Source organism: Anopheles arabiensis, chromosome 3 (assembly GCF_016920715.1).
Source record: "Anopheles arabiensis isolate DONGOLA chromosome 3, AaraD3, whole genome shotgun sequence".
Lineage (NCBI taxonomy): Eukaryota > Metazoa > Arthropoda > Insecta > Diptera > Culicidae > Anopheles > Anopheles arabiensis.
The window spans coordinates 92,945,833-92,965,198 of NC_053518.1; the positions used below are offsets into that span (position 1 = coordinate 92,945,833).

Sequence of the window (19,366 nt, forward strand, 5' to 3'; positions counted from 1 at the left end):
AGGGGGCCTGCCTGACCTTCACTTCCAACATTTTGCTTGATTGATTCTGAAAGGAAAGGAAAAAAACCCTCTGTACCGGAAGCAAGCAAGCCCCTATCAGAGGCACGTTCAGGTACTAAACGACCATTTACACACCATTTATCAGCATTGGAATTGTCATTCTAAAAGTCAACGCACAGGTCCCTCTCCACCATCCCCTTCTATTTATCGCTCGCTCTTCCTGTTGTGCATTCTTCTTCTTTTTTTTTTTGATAAACAGAGAGGCACCGAGAAGGCAAAGAAAAGTAGGTGCACTTTATCGCTTTCAATGCACGCGACGACCACAAGTGCTGCTCCCCCCCCCCATTTCCCCATCCAAATACCACGGGGCAATCAACCCGCATCAACCCCGCGATGAACGCGCGCACAGTTGCGCGAACGGAAGTACATGTTTTGTGCAATCCGGAAATCCGCAACTGCGCGCTCGGAAGGGAGCGGCAGAATTCAAGTGGAGCGAACAAAGAACTCTCCGATGATAATCACTGACAAATGTCTGCTTTCTCGCTCTCTCTCTCTCTCTCCCTGGGCCGGTTTCAAGTCAATCTTATCGTAGTCAGCACTAAAGGAAGTCCTAAAAAACGGTAGGATTTACCCCATTGTGGGGCAATTAGGTGTGCGTAGAATGGAATTGATTGAGGAGGAAAGGCAGTGCTATCACGCTGATTCGGATTGGCTGAAAGTGCCCAGTGGAGTGATATGCAGGGAGCATATAGAGCAGAATCTTGTCAACGAGGTCTGACCATTCTATTCCTAGAGTCCATTTGACGGGGGGATTCCAACTTGGCTGGAATTAGAGACTTCCAGCTTAAGCAATTCAATTTGTCATAATAAACAGATGTTGGGCGTTTAAATAGATTAGGGCGTCACGTCATATGCAGTTGTTTTCAGAGTCGTTTCTCCATTTCAGAAGTTGTCCAGATCACAAATCCGACTTTGTAGAAGCTCTACATGAGGATTTGGCATCAACACTCACGAGTACGTATGAGACATGATGTCTCTCCAAAACTGGAGATGATGCCTCATTTGATTTTATAAGTACCTGATCCTTATATTGATCATCTGTACATCTTGATTGGATTAGTTATGTCACAACAATGACATTGAATCCCAAACAACAACATCAGAGCTTTGGCAGAACCTTAATCTTGAAGTTATTACTACTACAACAACCTTGATAGGATATCGGCAACCTGTAACTAGTCTCCAGTCACCCTTATATCTCCCTCCCTGTCTCTCTGTCCCATCGTTATCGCATCGCAACTTCGTGGCAACAGATCGAGTGTATTTTAGTGTAGAGCTGCTTCTGAAGCTGCCACTACTCAGCACACAACACTCGACTCAACCCGCTCTCGCTCCCACCGGAAATGATGCCATCGAAAGTCATCGAAGTATTGAATGAAATCAACCGGAGCGCTTGCACACACCAAGGTGGAGCGAAACCAGAGCGAAACATTACCCGCCGTAGCAACAGTACGCAAAATGCCGGTCAAGCCGAGCGTGCGGACCAAAACCCCCAAACGGCCCACGGTGGACATGCAATATCTGCCCGCGCTTTGGACAGGAAATTGTGATCGTTTCCAAGGTGTCCCCCCATAGCAGCGATCGGTCGGTCCGAAATGAAATTTCAAACGACACCCGGCCCCGGGCACGTGAGATGTGGGCCGCCTGGCAGTCAAACTCTCTGCCCACGACGACCGTTTTGCCGACCGGGGTGGTGGTGATACTATACCTGCGTGGTTTAGTATTACGCGTACAAGGGGTCTCTCTCTCGCGCGGTCTGTTTACCATATGGGCCTGACACCAACAGTTGGTTCCATAGGCGTTTTCTTTAACGCCGGGGCGTTTCACGTTGGCACGGCACAAAAGGAGGGGTTGGGGCTCGTGTGTGTCGCGCGGGCGGCGGTCAACCGGTGCTCGAATTTCTTCCCCCCGCCCTTGGGGAGAAGTTGGGTGGGCATATTTGTGTGTGTGTGTGGGTTGTAATATAATAAAAAATCATTCATTCAGCACAATCAGCCGCTGTGGCAAACGGTTTATCGGGGAAACGGACGGTACAGGTACGTCGGTGTGTTGCTTAGCCGGGCGGTGCATGATGCTCCAAATGGCCAACACCTACAGTGGTCACAGTCTCAACCGCCATATGGGGGGGTTTGGCGAGACAAATTGTAGCTAGGAAAGAGGCCAAATGGCACATTAAGGCTTATTTCCACGTTTTATCAAACGCTAAGCGTCTTCGACACGCTAAACAATGGTCCATATTTACACAACGCAACTCTTAATTAAACTCTTCTCATGTTTGTTTCCCTACAAAGTACATCCCTTAATGCGTCAGTAATGCTCGGAATTTCCTATTCAAATTGAATATACATTCTCCCCTTTTTATAACAAAAAAAAACCCATCAAATTGGACTAAAATGTATTAAACGGACCACATCATTTTGGGGGAGAGGACGTCCGCTAATGTTTGCATTGTTTTGACAGTACCAAAAGCCATCAATCCCACAGCAGCAACTGCAGCGTGCTGTGAGTAATATGTTGCTGAAGAGGAGGAGGAAGAAGCAGGAGACGGCGGCCAAGAAGACGGCGACCGATACACATTTTTAGTAGGCCGTGACGGCGACCGTTTTTGCCCTCCGTTTGCGTTTCTTTGGTTTTATTTCATTCAAAATCTCAGTTCAGGTGACCAATCACAAGGAGATGGGGAGATGTGGAGTGGTTGTTCTTGCGTAGGTTTGGTCGGTTTTTTTGCTCACTCCCTCCCTGTCTCTCTCGCTCTTCAATCGAGGGTTGTTGATGTTGTTTTTCAAATATCTACCGTTTACGTTCGTTGAGTTTCTTGGAGTGTGTGCTTCTTGTGTGTCTGTGTGTGTGTGTGTGTTATTCATATAAATTTACCGGTCTCCATAAACAATACCCGGTTTAGCCGAATGGTGAAGAGGGATGCAGCGAGGCAAGGATGAAGGGACGCGGAAAGGGGTGAAGTGGTTTCCTTCCTTGGCAAGTGGACAGGCCAACAACAACAGCGCACCATCGAGCCATGGGGATGGGTATGGGCCGGCGCGTAAAGCGGTTGTTTCCCCCCTCCAGTACCCCTTTCCCCCCCCCTCTCTTCATTCCAACCCTACCCTACGGCTTGTAGGTTTTTTTTTGCGGAAGGCTGTTTTGAATATTTATGAATGACTTATTATGTGTATGTCTCTCTCGCCCGTTCGCCGCGTTGTGTGCGTGTGCGTGTGTGTGTGTGTATAAAAGCTCTGTTGTAATCATCGCCTCCTGCCCTCCTCACAACCCCCCCCTCTTCCATTACTAAAGTTTCTCACACACTGCCCCCTCTACGCCCCCTCCCCTCCCCCATTTTTCGCCCGGTTGGTTGTAACACTCCATTCATAACCCCTTCCCCTTCTTCTTTCCGGCGCGTTTTTCTTCCTACATACACACTCACACGCACACGCACAACCCACTTTGCATCCCTTCACCTGCCCCCCCCCCCCTCCTCACCCCCCTGCAAGTTCCACAGGTATTACGCTTCGCTGGTCAAACGCCGTCGGTATGCGCCCTGGTCGGTTTTGCTTCTTTTGTTTCTTGCGCTTGTGCTTGCGCTCGAATATCTTGCACGTAAGCGCAAAATGGGTGGTTGTTGGTTGCATTTACCCGCATTCCGCCCCAGCCCCGCGTTCCGGCAGCAACCGTGGGCGAAAAAGAAACGGTGCAGTGCAGCAGCACGCAGCGGCAGTGCAGTGAATGAAACCTCGGAGGGGAATTCGAAAAATGACGGTGCTCGGCCACAACCAAATGAAACGCAGCACAACACCACACACATTTGAATCGCTGCGCTGCGGGCGTAACGACTACGCAAGGCTGCTCTGCCCGCGACACCCGGTGCGTTTCTTAAGGTGACATTACCCCGTTCTTCATCCCACACGGAGATGCAAGCAGCGTAAAGAGGGTTCTTCCTTTTTTTCTTCTATTCGCTCCCCCTTCAACCTCGATGATCTTTCACAAATGATTGCCAACCCTTGGTTTTCTTTTTGTTGTTTTGCTTTGTTTCGCCCTCTGCTTTCTTTTCTTTTCGCTCCGAAAATTCCCATACTATCTCGGGGCCCGGGGCCAGTTCTGCACAATGGATCGCAGCAATGGAGGAGCGATTATTGAAGGGAAACGAGCGAGAGAAGGGGGGCTTGCTGCGACATGAATGGAAGCGCAAACCGGCGCACGCAACGCGAAATGAATGAAAAGGGGAGGGGTCTCGGTCCACAGACGGAAACCGCGGCCGTATGAATGAAACTAGCGCGATTGTGTGAGTGTGTGTATGTGTGTTTTGGGAAAAAGAGAGAGAGAGCAAAAACAAAAAGATGTTGCATTGATAAAGGCGTCCCTTGACATTCCCCATTGTTTATGGAAGTTATAATTAAAATGTTAAGAAAATGTCAAACATGTCGTCCAACGAAAGTTCTTCAACCTTTCTATAAAAAAAGGAAATTACACTGCTAAACATAACACTCCAAATAACGGCGGTTACTGCGAGCAAAAACGATGCCATCATACCTCTTTTCCGGCTCGAAATCGAAACCGACAACGACAAAACCGAATACGCACAGGTATAATCAGCATCTAATACCGGAAGGAAGTGCTGCTTCCGATCTAGGCGCGGACGGAAATACCTGCGTTCCGTCGGTTGTCGTCCGACGGGCGCAGCACGCGGGGAATGGGTCGGGGATTCGTCTTCCAAAAGATGACGATTGAATATACAAACGAAAAGACACCATTTCCGGCGGAACGAAAACGGGAAACGAGTGAACCGCTCCCTCCGTCGTCGTGGCTGCCCAAAAGCGTCACCACAGACACACACACGCACAAAGGGACAGAAGAAGAAACAGCAGACACACACCATAAACCCCGTACGGGGCTACGGGGTGGCCCTCCACGGTTGTTCTGTCGTTTACATTCGTTGCTTCTTTTTTTGTTTTAACGATCACTTCGGAATTTGTTACCGAGTGACGGAAGGGGGTGGTCGTGCAGCAGGACGCCCCACGGGTTGCTTTGTTTTAATTTGTTGACCCGATGGAAATTCCGATGCGTTTGCTTTGCCGACACGATTTACAACAAAACACGCGCGCTTGCTCGTGTACGGAGAAAAACATCGTTACAACAGTTCTACAAAATTATAAACTTTTGTGCAAGCAAGAAAAAAATGCGGCAGAAAGTTTGTGTTGTTTGAGCCCGGGTGTAGCAAACATTCCCGCGGTCTGGCTGGCCGTCGTTCCAGGCGCATGGGGGGATTGCAACACGCACTGTGACTAATCGCAAATCCCTATTATAGCCGGATGTACACGAGATGCACTGGGGTCAGGCAGAAACATATCGCACTCGATCGTCATCGCTCCATTTGGGTCTACACACTACACAAAGCGCGGGCTGATTCATCCGAAACACTCGCAACCAGACCGTGAGAATGTGTTTTTAGAAGCAATTAAAGTTCCGGTCAGAACGGTCAGAAGCGTTCAGTTCAGTTGCTTTGTTTTAACGGCCTCGCCGCGAGCAAATTCAAACGTTTCTCGTAACTCTGATCTAAAAGTACACGATGCGTCTATGATACAGTACAGAAATGCATTACAGAAAGGGGGCTTACCTTCGAGACAGACCACCCGGCAGCCATCTTGCTTGAGTTTGCGATGCAGCACATTAATCGTGGTATCGTTGCCGGCGGCCGCCGTACCGCTCGCCGGCACCAGCCCGGCACCACATCCGGTGGCCATCATGACCAGCTCCTCGCGGCTGCCAGCTCCCCCGCCACCGCCGCCGCCACTGTCCCCGACCGGCTCGTTGCTATTGTTGTACAGCACGAACGTGCTCTCCTTGTAGCAGGACAGGATGCGCTCCTTCAGATCGCGGCACTTGATCGTGGATGTGATGTCGATCTTGCCGGCCGCGAACCGGCGCAGCATGATGGACGGGATCGAGAAGTTGACCGCCGTCCGGATGTGGCTTTCCGTGTACTCGTGCGAGCTGCGGCAGTCCAGTATGATGAAGTGCTTCTGCGACTTGCGCAGCGCCGCGTGCAGCTGCTCGCTCGTTATCATCTCGATATCGTGATCGGGCATCGTTGTTGTTGTTGTTGTTGGTTTGTGCTTGTCTTTTTGTCTTCTTCTTCTTCTTCTTCACACGTGTTTTTAGGAGCTGCTTCAACGCCGAAACGAGACTCGCCGGTTGTTGGGTGTGTGCGTGCGTGTATTATCGCGCTTATCGCGAACACTTTTGACACTTTGTTTGTTTACCTTTCTGGCCTTGCCGTGGCCCTTTACCCGCAACAGGAGCAGCCGCAAAAGCTATCGCCCACAGTCCATTTTTTCACACTTTTCACAACACACACACACTCGCACACTCACTGTTTCTGTTAGAAAACGATCTTTCGATGTTGCTTCATCCAACTCGCCGAAGTGCAGAAGGTTCGATCGTCATCGCTGGAGCTGCTGCGCTAAAAAACACACTCTTGATTCAAGCCCACGGCTCGCGCTTTTTTAATTTGAACGTACCTAGAGAGAGAGAGAAGGGGGGGTCAAGGGAGAGAGAGAGAGAGATAACGAGATAATGATTAGCGGAAACCATGAATGAACGCGTGTGAGTGCGACAGGGAAAGAGGGAGGCTGATGACGTCACCAATGACAGGGTAAGATGACGATCAAACACACGATCGCATTGCACAAAATGCACCGTACCATCTCACACACACACACACACACACACATAGATGCAAGATCAAGCGTGTATGTGTCAGCGAGTGAGCACGATCACGACAACGCTCATCTCACTTCTCACTGATCCCATCATCCCCGTACATTGGTACAAGCGAAAAAAAAAAAAGAAGAGAGGGTCACTGTGAGAGAGACAGGGAGAGCGGACACAGAAAGGGAAGCTGGATGTACAGCAAAAATACAAAAAAAAAACGAACAAACATATTAAATGCGTGTGTGACTCTTGATTCGTTTCTGCTCTGTTTGTGTTAGCGGTTGATGCAGCACACAATTGCACGAAATTGTTTTCAATTCCAAGGCTTGCTTCGCTCTTGTTGCTTCGCGTCGCGACTTTCTCTTCTTCCCGGAGCTTCCCGGAGCAGCGCCCTACATTAATGAGGCCCTTTTTCCAAGGGGTTTTTCGTGTTTTTTTCTCTCTCTTCTTGCCGCGTTTCCCCCCACCACCACTGCTCGCTGCTGCTGCTGCTGCTGCTGGTGTGGACGATACAGCTTTACACTGTTTGTACTGTTCCTGTGTTGTTTAAGGGGGCGAGAAGCAAAAGGGAACCTTGCTTCCAGGAAATGGGCAGCAACTTTTTGGGAGGTTCTCGGATTGTTTTGTTTCACTGTTGCGCTGCTGCTGTCGCTCGCTATTACCATTCACAAACGCGCCCCGTGCGCACACACACACACACACATACGAAAAAGGCACACACACACAAACACAAAGCAATTCGAGAAAGCTTCGAACCGGAACCCCTCGTCGACTTCTGGCACTCAGCGCACTGTTGGAATGTGTGTGCTTGTTGGTCGGCGCGCACCGTGTTGGGAGTTGCCAAACGTTCCTAATCTGGTGATGATGGTTAGAATTTCATTCACGATACACACAAACACACACACACACACACCCACAATCACGCACGCACACTTATGCTCTTCTCCGTTGATATGGTGGCTTCCATAAATGCCGAGCCTCACTAGTTGCTTGTCCCCGTGTGTGTCCGCAAGGGGTGGAAAGGGAGCGGGGGGAGGGGGATAGGGAGGAAACCTCAGCACTAGAGCAAACTTACAATCTCGCGGCTGGAAAAGAACGCGAAGAACGGAAGAACCGGTCATAAACGCGCTCACTGGCTCCGGCTCGGGAGTGCGCGAGAGCAGCGCGCTACACACACCTTTGGCGAAGGAAGAGCGAAACGAGAATGAATGAAGCGCTGTACTCGAAGCGATGAAACAAACGGGTGTTGTGTTTTGAATCACACTCTGGGGCCAGCGCGCACACGCACACACGCACACACACCCGCGCGCTCTCACGCACACACCTTGAAGAGGGGCGGATGTTTAAACGCAATACTTCGATACTGTGGTTCGCTCGCGGAACCGCATGTGCAACGCCTGGCGGAGTTGGCTGGTGAGTTTTATAATTATTTTTTGCAATTTATTCTTTTCTGTTCTTACTTTCTAATTGATTTTTGTTGCATCAATTCTAGCCTAACGAGTTTTTGTGCTCTTAATTTGGCATTCAATATTGTTGTTTTGCACGCAAACGTCTCATTAAGCAGCATCTACACGTTGCACGGAGACGTCTGGTGAGTGAAAAGATATTTATTATTTTAACAAATATTTAGATTTTATCATTTTGGACTGGAATACACCCAAATCAGAAATGCAAGTGATTTGCAAGTGAATTATGCTCGTTTTTTAATAACAAAAATTCAACAATCGTGTAATTGTAGCATAACAAAATGACAGTTTACATCTGTGCGCCGCTGTTGACAGTTGAAATTGCCAGTTGAGGAATTCAAAAAAACTGTTTCAAATTAGAGCCCCGTTTCGATAAAGGATACGATTTGGACGATTCTCCGCATTCCGATGGCACGTGGATGGAACGTCTGTTTGAGAATTCCACAGCTAATCACACTTGTGTAACATTTAATGGCTGAAAATTGCACAATTTCACTATTTCTATTCCTATTCGATTGTTCCAATCACCTTTCTTTCACAAACACTATTTTCGACCGATTTCTATAACTGTAATTCGCACCCAAACACCAGCACATGAAATCCGCTCTGATTGCCTTTGCTCACCCACCGCGAAAACCGAAACAAGGTGCGGTCCGTCCACCCAAGCTTTTCAAATTACATCTGAAGGTGCGTTCGCTTCCCTCCGCCTTATCGGCACATCGGATGACGAAAGAGCAGGCGATGTACGCGTTTTGACGCCTCCAGACGCAAACGCCCGCCAGTCCCGAGCGCCCACGCGACCACAGAGAGCTTCGCGTTGCTCGGCGTGTTTTTAGAACTTGCCGAATTGGATTGCGTAAATCCTTTTTCTAGGAAAGCAGCCAACCCACCGAGACACCTCCCAAAACCGGTGGCGGTGCGAAGGCGTATGTTTTCGAACGAACGCCCTCGGCAAGAAACCGAGAAAGCAGAGCAACAAGAAAAAAAGGGAAAGAAAATATCCCAAGCATAACGCCTACGAAAAGGATAATGATTTTCGTCAGCACACGGCCGCCGCCGCCGTCGTCGTCAGCAAGTCGCTCAGCATCAACCCACGGAGCTCCTTAATACAGGATCTGCGGCCAACAGCAGCAGTAGCAGCAGCAGCATGCGTAAGCAGTGACGTTCTTGCGAAAGCGTGTGTACACTCTACGGAGGCGGCCGTGTTCTGCTCGGTTTTCTCAGTAAGGGGCGCCCTCTCGGATGCTGTTTGATGTAGACGACAACGACGACGACGACGACGACGACCCGCAAGAATCGTGCTCTGATCCCACGCACCGCACAGGTCGACAACGACGACTATTGACGTCAACTTTCGGCAGCGCATTCTGTGAAGGATGCGTAGGATAATGTAATGGAAGTACTGACGGGAAGGACTTTATGCAAAAAAAAGACTAATCAGGAGGAACTCGTCCTAAGATTGATTTCTGTTCATCATTTTCCAATCGACACTTTACACACTTTTCGTACACAGTAGGCCGTGTGTTACGAGAGCCATAATTGCACCACACAACAACACCACTCCTTTGATGGGTCCGACCGTGTCCTTGCACAACAATCCGTCGCGGCAAACTACCGAATACGCCAAGAATCACTAACCGATATGGTTATCGAAACACTGGTCGATCCTTGCCACAAAATTACCAATTGTGCCAGCTTCAAGCCAACTCAAAACAGTCTCGCGTGTGTGTCCTCACCACTCTGGTACCAGAGCAGAGCAGCAGCCGCAGGGATCCGTGCCAGGCGTAATGGGCTGGTGTAATTATTTGAAGGTTGGAACTGTGCACAGCCTCCGAAGCAGTGAAATGGGAACTAAAACAGAACCAGCCAGCGCTCCCATCGTTGCCTCGAATGGCACCGCACATGCGCGCGTTGGACTGCCGAAACCGAACCTCCCGACGGCCAACCTGTCATGTGGGCCCCTCGCTATAGCCATAACCGCTAGCAGGGTAAGTAGCAGCGGGAGTGGCGATGTCAAGGGATAAACATGGCTGGATCCTATCACCACACACCAACCTCGGCCTCCCGCTCGTGGGGGACCTTGAAGGACGAATTCTTTCGCCCAGCCCAACAGCCGCCGCGTCCATCGCCGTGAGCGCAAGAGAGCAAGCGATAGCGAGAGCGAGCGAACGCATGTTGTCGTTTTTCGGATTCATTCATGGAATTCGACCACTTTATCGGGTTTGCAGCGGGGTTGCGATTGGGTCCACATGGGGTGGTGGGGTAAGCGCATCCAGGCTGCGGTAGAACTGCACCTAGATATCCTTTTACTGCAGGCACGACCTTGCCTTGCCTGCCTGGATTCGTAGGCCTGGCGCGGGTTTCGTTGGGTAACCACCAGCGAGCCCAACTCGTGCAACTCGAGCTGCAGCAGCACAGCAAGGACGACAGTTTCTCAACTTCCGTCCGCTGCAATATTGGCAAGTTCGCATGCGTTGCCTGGGACAGGGGGGACGAAGGGCATCCCCAAGGAATGAGGCATAGAAAATGGAAGTTTAATTCATCAATTGTCTCGTCTCGGGCGTGTAAAGGGCTGAATGGGTTTTTGTTGCGAAACGGGCGCAAAGGAAGGAAGTTTGCATGGCACCCAGAGCTCCCAGGCGCGCACATGGTCCTTTTTCCCCAATCGCCCAAACGCAAGGTGGTGAATCCGTGCTATTCGTGCTCCCTCTCTCTCTCTCTCTGCTATTAGTTCCGGTTGATTGAGGATAGCATGAGGAGGTTTTGAAAATTAAATCAACTATTGAAGATGGGATAGTGTGTACAGTGGTGTACGGAGGCAATTTTGCTGCAGCGATGAATGGTTACCTTTTTTTTCTGTTGCTGGGATGGAGTTCTCTCCAACTGCACGAGGTGGAAGCCTGAAAGGATTAGTTTTCCGGGGGGGTTTCACTCTGTTCTACTGAATGGCATGTAAGGATTGGGGAGGGCATACTAATAGGATTATGAAATAGGTTCGTTTCAATCGGGATCCATTCTCGTTATATCGGGATGCCGTATAGTTTGGGAAACGATTTACGGTCGCTTAGGAAGAGTAGACGATGACAAGATCTTTTCATTTTCAATAAGCATTCTACAAATCGGTCTTTTCAGAAGTATTTGAGAGGAATTAGCACCAACTCCAAAGGAGAAAGACCCCATACCAAGACGAATTAATAGCTATTAATGGGTTTGCTTTCTAATCACTCGGGCACGGCACGGCTGACATTTGCAAATGCCAGCGAGCATTTTGGAGGTCGTCGGTTGCCCTGGAGACCACATCACGATGCTCCAGGAACAGGTGGGCGTAATAATTAAGCCATTTTGACGTGTATGTGACGTCTCTTCCGTGATCTTTACAGAAAATGCCATCCAACGTACGCATCAGCAGCAGCAACAGCAAGAAGTCGACACCGCTGTCCCACCCAGCGGCTCCTCAAACTAACACTCTCTCTCTCCCCCTCTGGATAGCAGATCAAAACAAAAGCCCCAAAATGGTATCAATCGCATCACCTGCACCTGGAGAGTTGGAGTGCCCCCTAGGGGCGGAGTTACGGAGGATCTGCATTGTGTGTGCACCTCCCGGAAACGGAGCGCCGTAACGGATCAGGTGTTTTGCTAGCGTCTCCGTTACACGTGAGAAACAAGTGCATCCTCCAGTACCAAAACCGGGCCAGCGAGCCATCCAGCCAGCCAGCTAAGCCCAGTGTGCAGCCAGTCGTACCGAGGTGGAAGGAGAACGAAGAGGAGGAGGAGGAAACACTAGAATCACGTGGTAAAACGATGCCACCAAGGCGCGCGCGCGCCCTCACAGCCACCCAGTTGCGGTGGAGAGACGGACTGTGGGCCTCACCGGGTGGCGTGAGGTTAGAAGTAATATGATCCTGCTGTACGGGGATTTCTTCATGGATCGCGGCATCGCATCAACACACGGACATGATGAAGGGAAGTGCAGAACTGGTGGAGCATGGGTTTGGCATGAAAGGTTATCCAGATCTCCCCAGTGTGTGTACGTGTGTGTGTTTTTACTTGAGCCACGTCCACGAACTTTGCGCAACGGAGGCTCTGCGAGAGTGTGTGATCTCCGTTCGCCGCTGTATCTCCGTCGTATCGGATGACTCCAAACGGCGGCGACGGTGGCGCGGCGGTGGCACCCGTACGTCATCCTTCCCTATGGCTGTGATGAGGAGTGCAAGGAGGGGAGGGGTCCTAGTTTTGTCACCAAACCGCACGCCCTGGGGGTAGGGCGACCGATCACAGGTGGTGACTTGATGATTTAAACCGTTCACTTGGTCACTAACAGGGCGCAGTAAGTGTTTGGCCGCCGGAGTGCAGAGTGTGTACGTACGAACGAGCCCTCTCAAGGGTCTAGGGACACAACAAAAAGTGTGACAAACGTGTGATTGTAATGGGGAAAGGAAGAGGAGGGAAAAGATAACGTCCTTGCGAAGCTACGAGTGTCCATCGTGTGATCGTTGGGTGGGAAGTGTTTGTTTGGTGACGTGTTCTCATCCTCAGCAGTGTGATAGTGAACAGGACACACACAAAGGACTTTTCTTGAAAATCATAGGCTACACACAGAGAGATTTGCCGTTAGTGTACACTTTATACTTTATCACAAAATATGTATCATCGTGTTTAGCGTTTTGCCTCTCCTTTACTGCTCGATCGAGAGAGCCTTCCCTGCTCGCCTAGATCCTAGATCATCTCCTAGCAGTCTCTAAACACAAACATCTGCGCTCGTAAATGGGCTTAATAATTTCATAACGTTACATAGTTTGATTTCAGTTTGACTTACATGGCTAAATATAGTTAAAAAAAAACATTTCCGTTTTGTTCCACCACGAACACGTGTGTGCCGTTGTGTGTGTGGAACTCGTATAAAAATTTTGATTTTTTTTCAATTTCATTGCTTTTCTCTGGAGGGGATTGAGTTTTTTTCTCGATTAAAACAAACATCTAGCTTCTCCTTCGCTTAAACATTACAATTTAAAAAAAAGTGTATGTGTGTGTGTGTGCGTGTGTGTGTGTTCGGTGCTATTAAAACTCCTTCTCGTGGACACACTTCTTGCGAGTGTATGTGTGCGTTCTTATAGAACAAATCTGTACTTGCATAATATACATCATCAACAAGTGCACTTTGAAGTTACATTCCTCTTGGGGATGCACTCCTCTCTTGGGGATGCACTTCTGGCTAGCAACATTCCCTAGCGAGCGTATAGCGGGGCAGGGGCATAATCCTGACGGGCACTGGCTTCCTATCGGTGCTTAGATGGCATATGAAATCGTTCTAGCACCATTCGAAATCAGTACCCGACGAAGGAACGACAACGTGAACAACTAAACTTAAATAACAATCAGACAGAGCAAAGCAAAGCACGTCGGGGGCCGGATATTGAGGGAATACATGTGGTCCTTAGTACATTACACACACACATTATTACACTACACTACTATAAACACACGCACACACTCACACATACAAGTACGAAAGGAAGAGGTTTTGGAGATCGCTTCCTGTTTTTCTTTTCTTCTTCAAACTACATTCTATAGGACTTGTGAGCCGCACTTGTGGCAGTACACGATTATCAAGATTAGTATAAACCCTACAACCTATGCGCTTAAAGGGTTTCTGAATCGAAGGATAAAGGAATTAAAAAAAAAACACCAACGCGAAGCTGCAAAACAATTCGCTTTGACACATCCGGTTCGTTTTCATCATAGTTTGCTATATCACTTCGAGCCGCACGAGAATTACGATCAATCGTAGCTTCACTGCCTTCAACAATCTTTCGGTACAGTTAAACCGCCCAGTATTGGCTACGGACCTTACGAGTTAATGAGAATACACTACAGCAAACGAACTACGTGTGTGTCGTGTCGTGTTGGATTACTTTTCTTTTTGAGCGCCTTTGCTGGCGGAACAGGAACAATTACGGTGTGTACTACTGGTTAGTTGTAAACTGGATTAACATTTGTTTCAAACAAAAAAAGAAGGCAATTGCTTTTTTGCTTCTCTCCTTGCCCTAACGGTGCCTTCTCCTTACACACAACAAATCTGTTTAGATGCAATTTAAATTACAATCTAAACTCACTTTCTTCAGCCAACGTCGGGCGAAGCCACAACAAAGATGCAGGTTTGCTTAGAAGGGTTACAACAGCACGCGCGTTAGTGGAAGATGCAGTACATTTGATTATAGATTTAGCTTCCCCCACTATTTGGAGCAAGAGCACTAATACGCAAAACAATACGCTTGATGGCGATACATTTCTTTTACAAAAGCCCCATAGCCTCACATAGGGGGACTCTGTGTTTTGTAATATTTCACACCTTACTACCTTTACGCTCTGAACTGAACTATTTCTTCCCCTTTATGTTTGATAGTTTTTAAACTTGATTTAGTTAAAATATTATAATAACAGTAAAGTAAGGACGCCACACCGCCGATGTGGATCTGTTCCCTCCGTTCAAATGATACATTTAATTAAAAAAAAAAACAAAACAACAAGGAATTAGTAAATGCACTCGTTTTAAACAAGTCAATGAAATGTGTATGCATGTGCGTGTATGTGTGTGTTTTGGGAGCAGCAAACTACCCTCAGCAGGGTAAATGTAAAAAAAAACGGGGGAAATGGTGAAGAAAATAGTCAAACTATTAAATATACAGCACGGAAGCGGTCGATTATCCGAACTTATTCCTCTTCTGTCTAACATACTCCTTATTTCCCTATTTCCATGCTGATGTTTCGCTTTTGTGCACGATGCCCAGCTGAGTTGAACAAAACAGGGGAGGGAAAGATGGATGGATTTAGCACTTTTAAAAACATCTTTCCCGTTCCCACCAGGGAGGGCCCATCAACACATGTAGCGCAAAAACAGCACCCTAAATAAGCAATCTGGCTGCCGAAACGATCGATCACAAATTAAAACGATTTTCTCACCGTTTTTGCAAGAAAGGAACTTAACATTAGTTGCTAAAAAACACCGGGCGAGAACTACACGATACCAAAAATAATGTGTGCGGGGAAAAAAGGAAACAAATGTACGAGAGATGGCCTCAAATGGCCAGGTCGGGCCGGGTCCGGCAGGCAGGTCAGACAGATGACCCCTCTTTCACAGCTTTCGCATTAACAAACAAATTCAGTGCGGCCGAGAGCTTTGTCTCCCGCAGCTTCGTACGGCGTACCGCCGCCGTCTGCTCACAAATTCATATTGCTTTCCTGGATCTTCTTCCACGTTTCGCCGAGCGCTTTCGCGAAATGATCGTCAACCTCTTCGCCAGAGTCGGGCCTCTTTTGTTGGTGTTGCTGCTGCTGCTGCTGCAGCGTTGCATGGAACGGCGCAGGTGATGATGCCAGCGATGAGGCCGGCGAGGAGGATGACAGCGACATCGTGGTGGTGAGTGAGGCCGGCGAGATGGCCGGCGGGGGCTGCTGCTGGTGCAAGTGTTTCGGTGAGGTGAGCGAGATGGCCGCTACGCTGGCCGCCGACGAGGGAGCACCGGGCGACGGTGGCATGACGGTGGCCGGCACGAGCGGTACCGGCGGGGCCGGATCGCTCGACAGCTTCAGCTCGATCGTTTCGGGCGCCACCACACGTATCCCCGCACCGAGCGGCGGTCTGATACTGATGTGGTTGGCGTTATTGTTGTTGTTGTTGTTGTTGTTGTTGTTGCTGCTGCTGCCGCCGCTGCTGATGCCGCTGGTATTGCTCAAGCTGCTCGATATGCTGCTGTTCGAGCTGACGGACGAGCTGGAGCTGATGCTGCTGCTGCTGTGGTTTCGCATCCCACCGCCACCACCAGGGGGACCGGTGACAGTCAGTGGTAACGAATCGCCCGTGTCCATGCTGTGTTTTTGCAACAGCAGCGGAAGCGGCAGTGGGTGCACCTTCTGCGGTGGCACGTGATGCACCGGCGAATCGGGGACAAACGATGGCGGTCCCGTCCCACCCGTGCTGATGTTGTTGTTCAACACATTCAAAGACGATTGCTGCTGCTGCTGCTGCTGGTGCTTGTCGCCGTAGATCGAGCTGTACGTAGGGCCGAGCGAACGGCGGAAGTGTTCCTCGATCGACACATCACAGTACGTGGAGGAAACGTTCACGATCGGGGCCGATTCGACGGTGGTGGCGGTCGTTGTCCTCACGCTACTTTTAAGCACAATCTCACCTGTCGAGGAAAGAAGAAATTGAATGTGAAAATAAATGCACAAAATCACCATTTCCGTTGCCATCCTGTACCGTTGGTGTGCATGTGACTAATGCGCTTCTTTATCGGTGGTGGCGGTGCCTTCGTAATGACGCTCGGGCGCACGTTTAGATTGATCGGTTCGTCCCGCGACTGATCCGCGCCCGTCGGCGATCCCTGCCCATCGGACGAGTCCTTGCGCCGAACGGTCATGTCCAGCGGAATTTCCATATCGTCCGGGGGTGGCGGCCGCCCCAGAATCCGATCATACTTGGGCGAAGGGGGAGAATCTGGAAAAGGGAAAGAAGCGATGAAACGATGGGCTTGATGGGGAGAGGGGGAGGAGCTGGTTACGACGTTACCTTGATTCTCGTTCGGGCTTGTACCGCCAGGATCACGGATCATCTTAAGACGGGTTTGCACTAACTTTTTCAGCGTGACAGCGTTTGTGGGATCGCGATCCCTCCCGGTTGGCGAAAGAAAGAAAAAGGAAAGAAGTAAACCAAACAACGACGAGGGGAGTCCCTGCTCCAAGCGCACCGATCAAATGATCACGTTGTAGTTGAATTCACGGGCACGGAAAATGATCACACGGACTGACGGGGATGCGTCCACCTTTTCCTTTTGGAACTTCTGTCCGTTTTTTCTGACCCCCAAATCAACAAAACATACGCGAAAAGTGACGATCGCGACGGCTCGCTGAGTGGTGAGTGAGTGGTGAGTAAGCCCCCCAAGCCACTCACGTCTCACGCGGTGAGTTGGAGCCTGTCGCGAGAGAACTGTGAACTGTCAAAACGCGAACAGCCTTTGCTTTCACGCCGTTTGCTTCCTGGATGTGGTTGGCCGCTTTTGGTCCCTTTTTGGCACTTTGTGCCCGTAAATCTTAACACAGAACGCAATTTGTTGCACTTCAATGGAAATAAATCACAATTCACCAATGTTTGTGTAGTAGCATTCACAACACCATTTCAGCATCTCATCGTTCTCTCCCTCTCGCTCTCGCTCTCGCTTTCGAGTCACAGTGAGCGCGGTGCGAGTTTGCCCCTTGCGTCTTCTTCGTTTTTTTTCCGGGGCGATCTTTCTCCTTCTTTCTCCTTCTTGCTCTCGCTTTGTTCGACGGCAGCTGGATCACACTACGCGGGGCAGCTCTGTTTCGCTTTTACACGTCCGCCAGCAGCACGACTCCACGCGAAGGCGAAGAAAGCAGGCGGATGAGAAGTTGGAAGACGATTTGGACAAGACGTCCAGGGGACGCACGGGTGGGCGGGGAGAAGAGGGGGGTCTGGGACTGGAGGGAGGGTTGTCTCTGTTTCGTTCTTCTGCTTCCTTGGTTCTTCTCCCTTCTTTTCGGTGGAGCCTTCTTCGCTTTACGTTAATGTTCAACGGAAGGGATTTTCCTCCGCCTCAAGATTGCAAATTGACTCAAGTTAAACAGACTTATTTGTTTCCTTTTTCCGATCGCGATTTAGCTAAGGAAAAACACTCTTTCCAGGATCACGCTCTATTCCCAAGAACATCCGCAAAATCAATCTGGAGAGGTGATCTTCTGCGCGTTATGCCCCTCATACGATCAGTACGCTTTCTGTGGGAGGCTCACGATCCTTTTGGGTGGACGGAATCGAAGCACACGAACACGTTGGTTCGAAATTTGCACCCCACTGTCTATTGCATTGTTACCCACTGGCACGACACTTGCATCACAAATTGGTCGCGGAAATCGCGTACTTTCTTTCCAACCCCTTTCAGCTGCGCGATCGTTCTTTTTTTCTTCTCTCTTTTCGCTTCACAGAAAAGGGGGGTTTGCCTCAATGCGCCTGCTGCTGCTGCCTAACCTGTTGCTCGGCCAGAATAAACGGAACCACAGCCACACCAGCCCACACAGCCTCACACAGAAAAAGCGAACGCGTTCGAGTCACCGCGTTGGTACGGCACCGTTGTTGTATGCGTTGTAAAACTATATTTTGATCCCACACACTCTATTGCTCTTCATGCACTTTGCTCTCGATTGACAACATTTGCTGCTGCTGCTGCTGCTGCTTGTTGGTGGCAGAACGAGATCGAATTTCGGGGAGTTTTGTTGTTGCTGTTGTGTGTTGTGTTGCGCTGATGCCCCCGTACAACATGGCGAGCGTTTTTGACGTTCAAAAATCGCTGCATCTCGCTCACTTTCTCTACCCATCCTTTACTTGCCTACTGTTCGTCCTGCTTTGTCCACATGCCTTTCGTTGTGTTGGTGACAATTTACGCCCATCATATACCGAGGTGTGCATGTTCTCGCTCGTTGTGTCATGCCATCTCTTTCGCGCACATGGACGCGTGAAAAAAACGTAAACAAATCGTGTAGCTGATGTGAATAAAAAATGCTCTATTTGGTGATTATTTTGCATGAAAATCAACAGAAAATGGGTACACGTGTTTTTGTTATCAATGGCTGAAAGGTTTTAGATTACTGTGCAACGCATTGGATCGCCGTTCAAAGAGGCTGCAAAGAGGCAACTTCCGGCGCCGGGTAAGTTAGTTACAAAATACTACTTCTTAAGCATTAGTAAGGCATGCTCTTCTTCGCCTCTCAGGAAAACAAAATGAATTGCTGAGGCACAATTACTTGAAGTTGCAGGAATAGCTGATGCAAAAGCAATTGAGACGGCGGAGCACACATATGAAATGAAGGAGTCCGTGGGGTCAAAGAGGGGGACTGGCAATTTCATTTTGTCCTCCAACACAATCGCCACCAACCAGCGCCAACACTTTTTGGCGGCCTTCTTGAACCTTCAAAAACCATCGCCATGTCTTTGAAAAACGCTCGCCCGCGATGGAAAATCGTATCGATTTGGAGCATTCGCGAGCTCACAAACTGCAGTAATTGTTTTTCCGAGGTTGACAGCTATACCACCGGGTTCAGTACTGGAAGAGGGATTGCGCAACTCG

At 49.4% G+C, this 19,366-nt stretch overlaps 2 protein-coding genes across 8 annotated transcripts in view; both read right to left on the minus strand.

Annotated features, from left to right (window-relative positions):
• LOC120901665 (dual specificity protein phosphatase Mpk3) overlaps positions 1-10,165 on the minus strand; it is a 28,996-nt gene extending 18,831 nt beyond the window's left edge. The window contains exons 1-2 of one of the 7 annotated variants that reach the window (XM_040309792.1): positions 9,915-10,165; positions 5,669-6,572 (exon numbers count right to left, since the gene is read on the minus strand). In XM_040309792.1, the coding sequence (XP_040165726.1) occupies positions 5,669-6,140 (472 nt within the window). In that variant the 5' untranslated portion in view covers positions 6,141-6,572; positions 9,915-10,165. The other 6 variants (XM_040309790.1, XM_040309789.1, XM_040309794.1 and 3 more) reach the window with 6 other exon arrangements.
• Positions 10,166-12,835: 2,670 nt separating this feature from the next.
• LOC120902567 (dual specificity protein kinase splA) lies at positions 12,836-18,552 on the minus strand. The gene is made up of 3 exons (XM_040311409.1): positions 16,801-18,552; positions 16,492-16,728; positions 12,836-16,420 (listed from the first exon to the last, which is right to left on the minus strand). Exons 1-3 carry the CDS (start codon positions 16,841-16,843, stop codon positions 15,450-15,452), a joined length of 1,251 nt encoding a protein of 416 aa, XP_040167343.1. The 5' UTR covers positions 16,844-18,552; the 3' UTR covers positions 12,836-15,449.
• Positions 18,553-19,366: the final 814 nt, after the last annotated feature.

Coding starts and splice junctions, on each gene's coding strand:
- LOC120902567 (XM_040311409.1), bottom strand. CDS start 16,843: ATGATCCGTGATCCTGGCGGTACAAGCCCGAACGAGAATCAAG. Junction 16,729..16,800: donor AAGCCCGAACGAGAATCAAG/GTAACGTCGTAA, acceptor TCCCTTTTCCAG/ATTCTCCCCCTTCGCCCAAG. Junction 16,421..16,491: donor TAGTCACATGCACACCAACG/GTACAGGATGGC, acceptor TTTCCTCGACAG/GTGAGATTGTGCTTAAAAGT.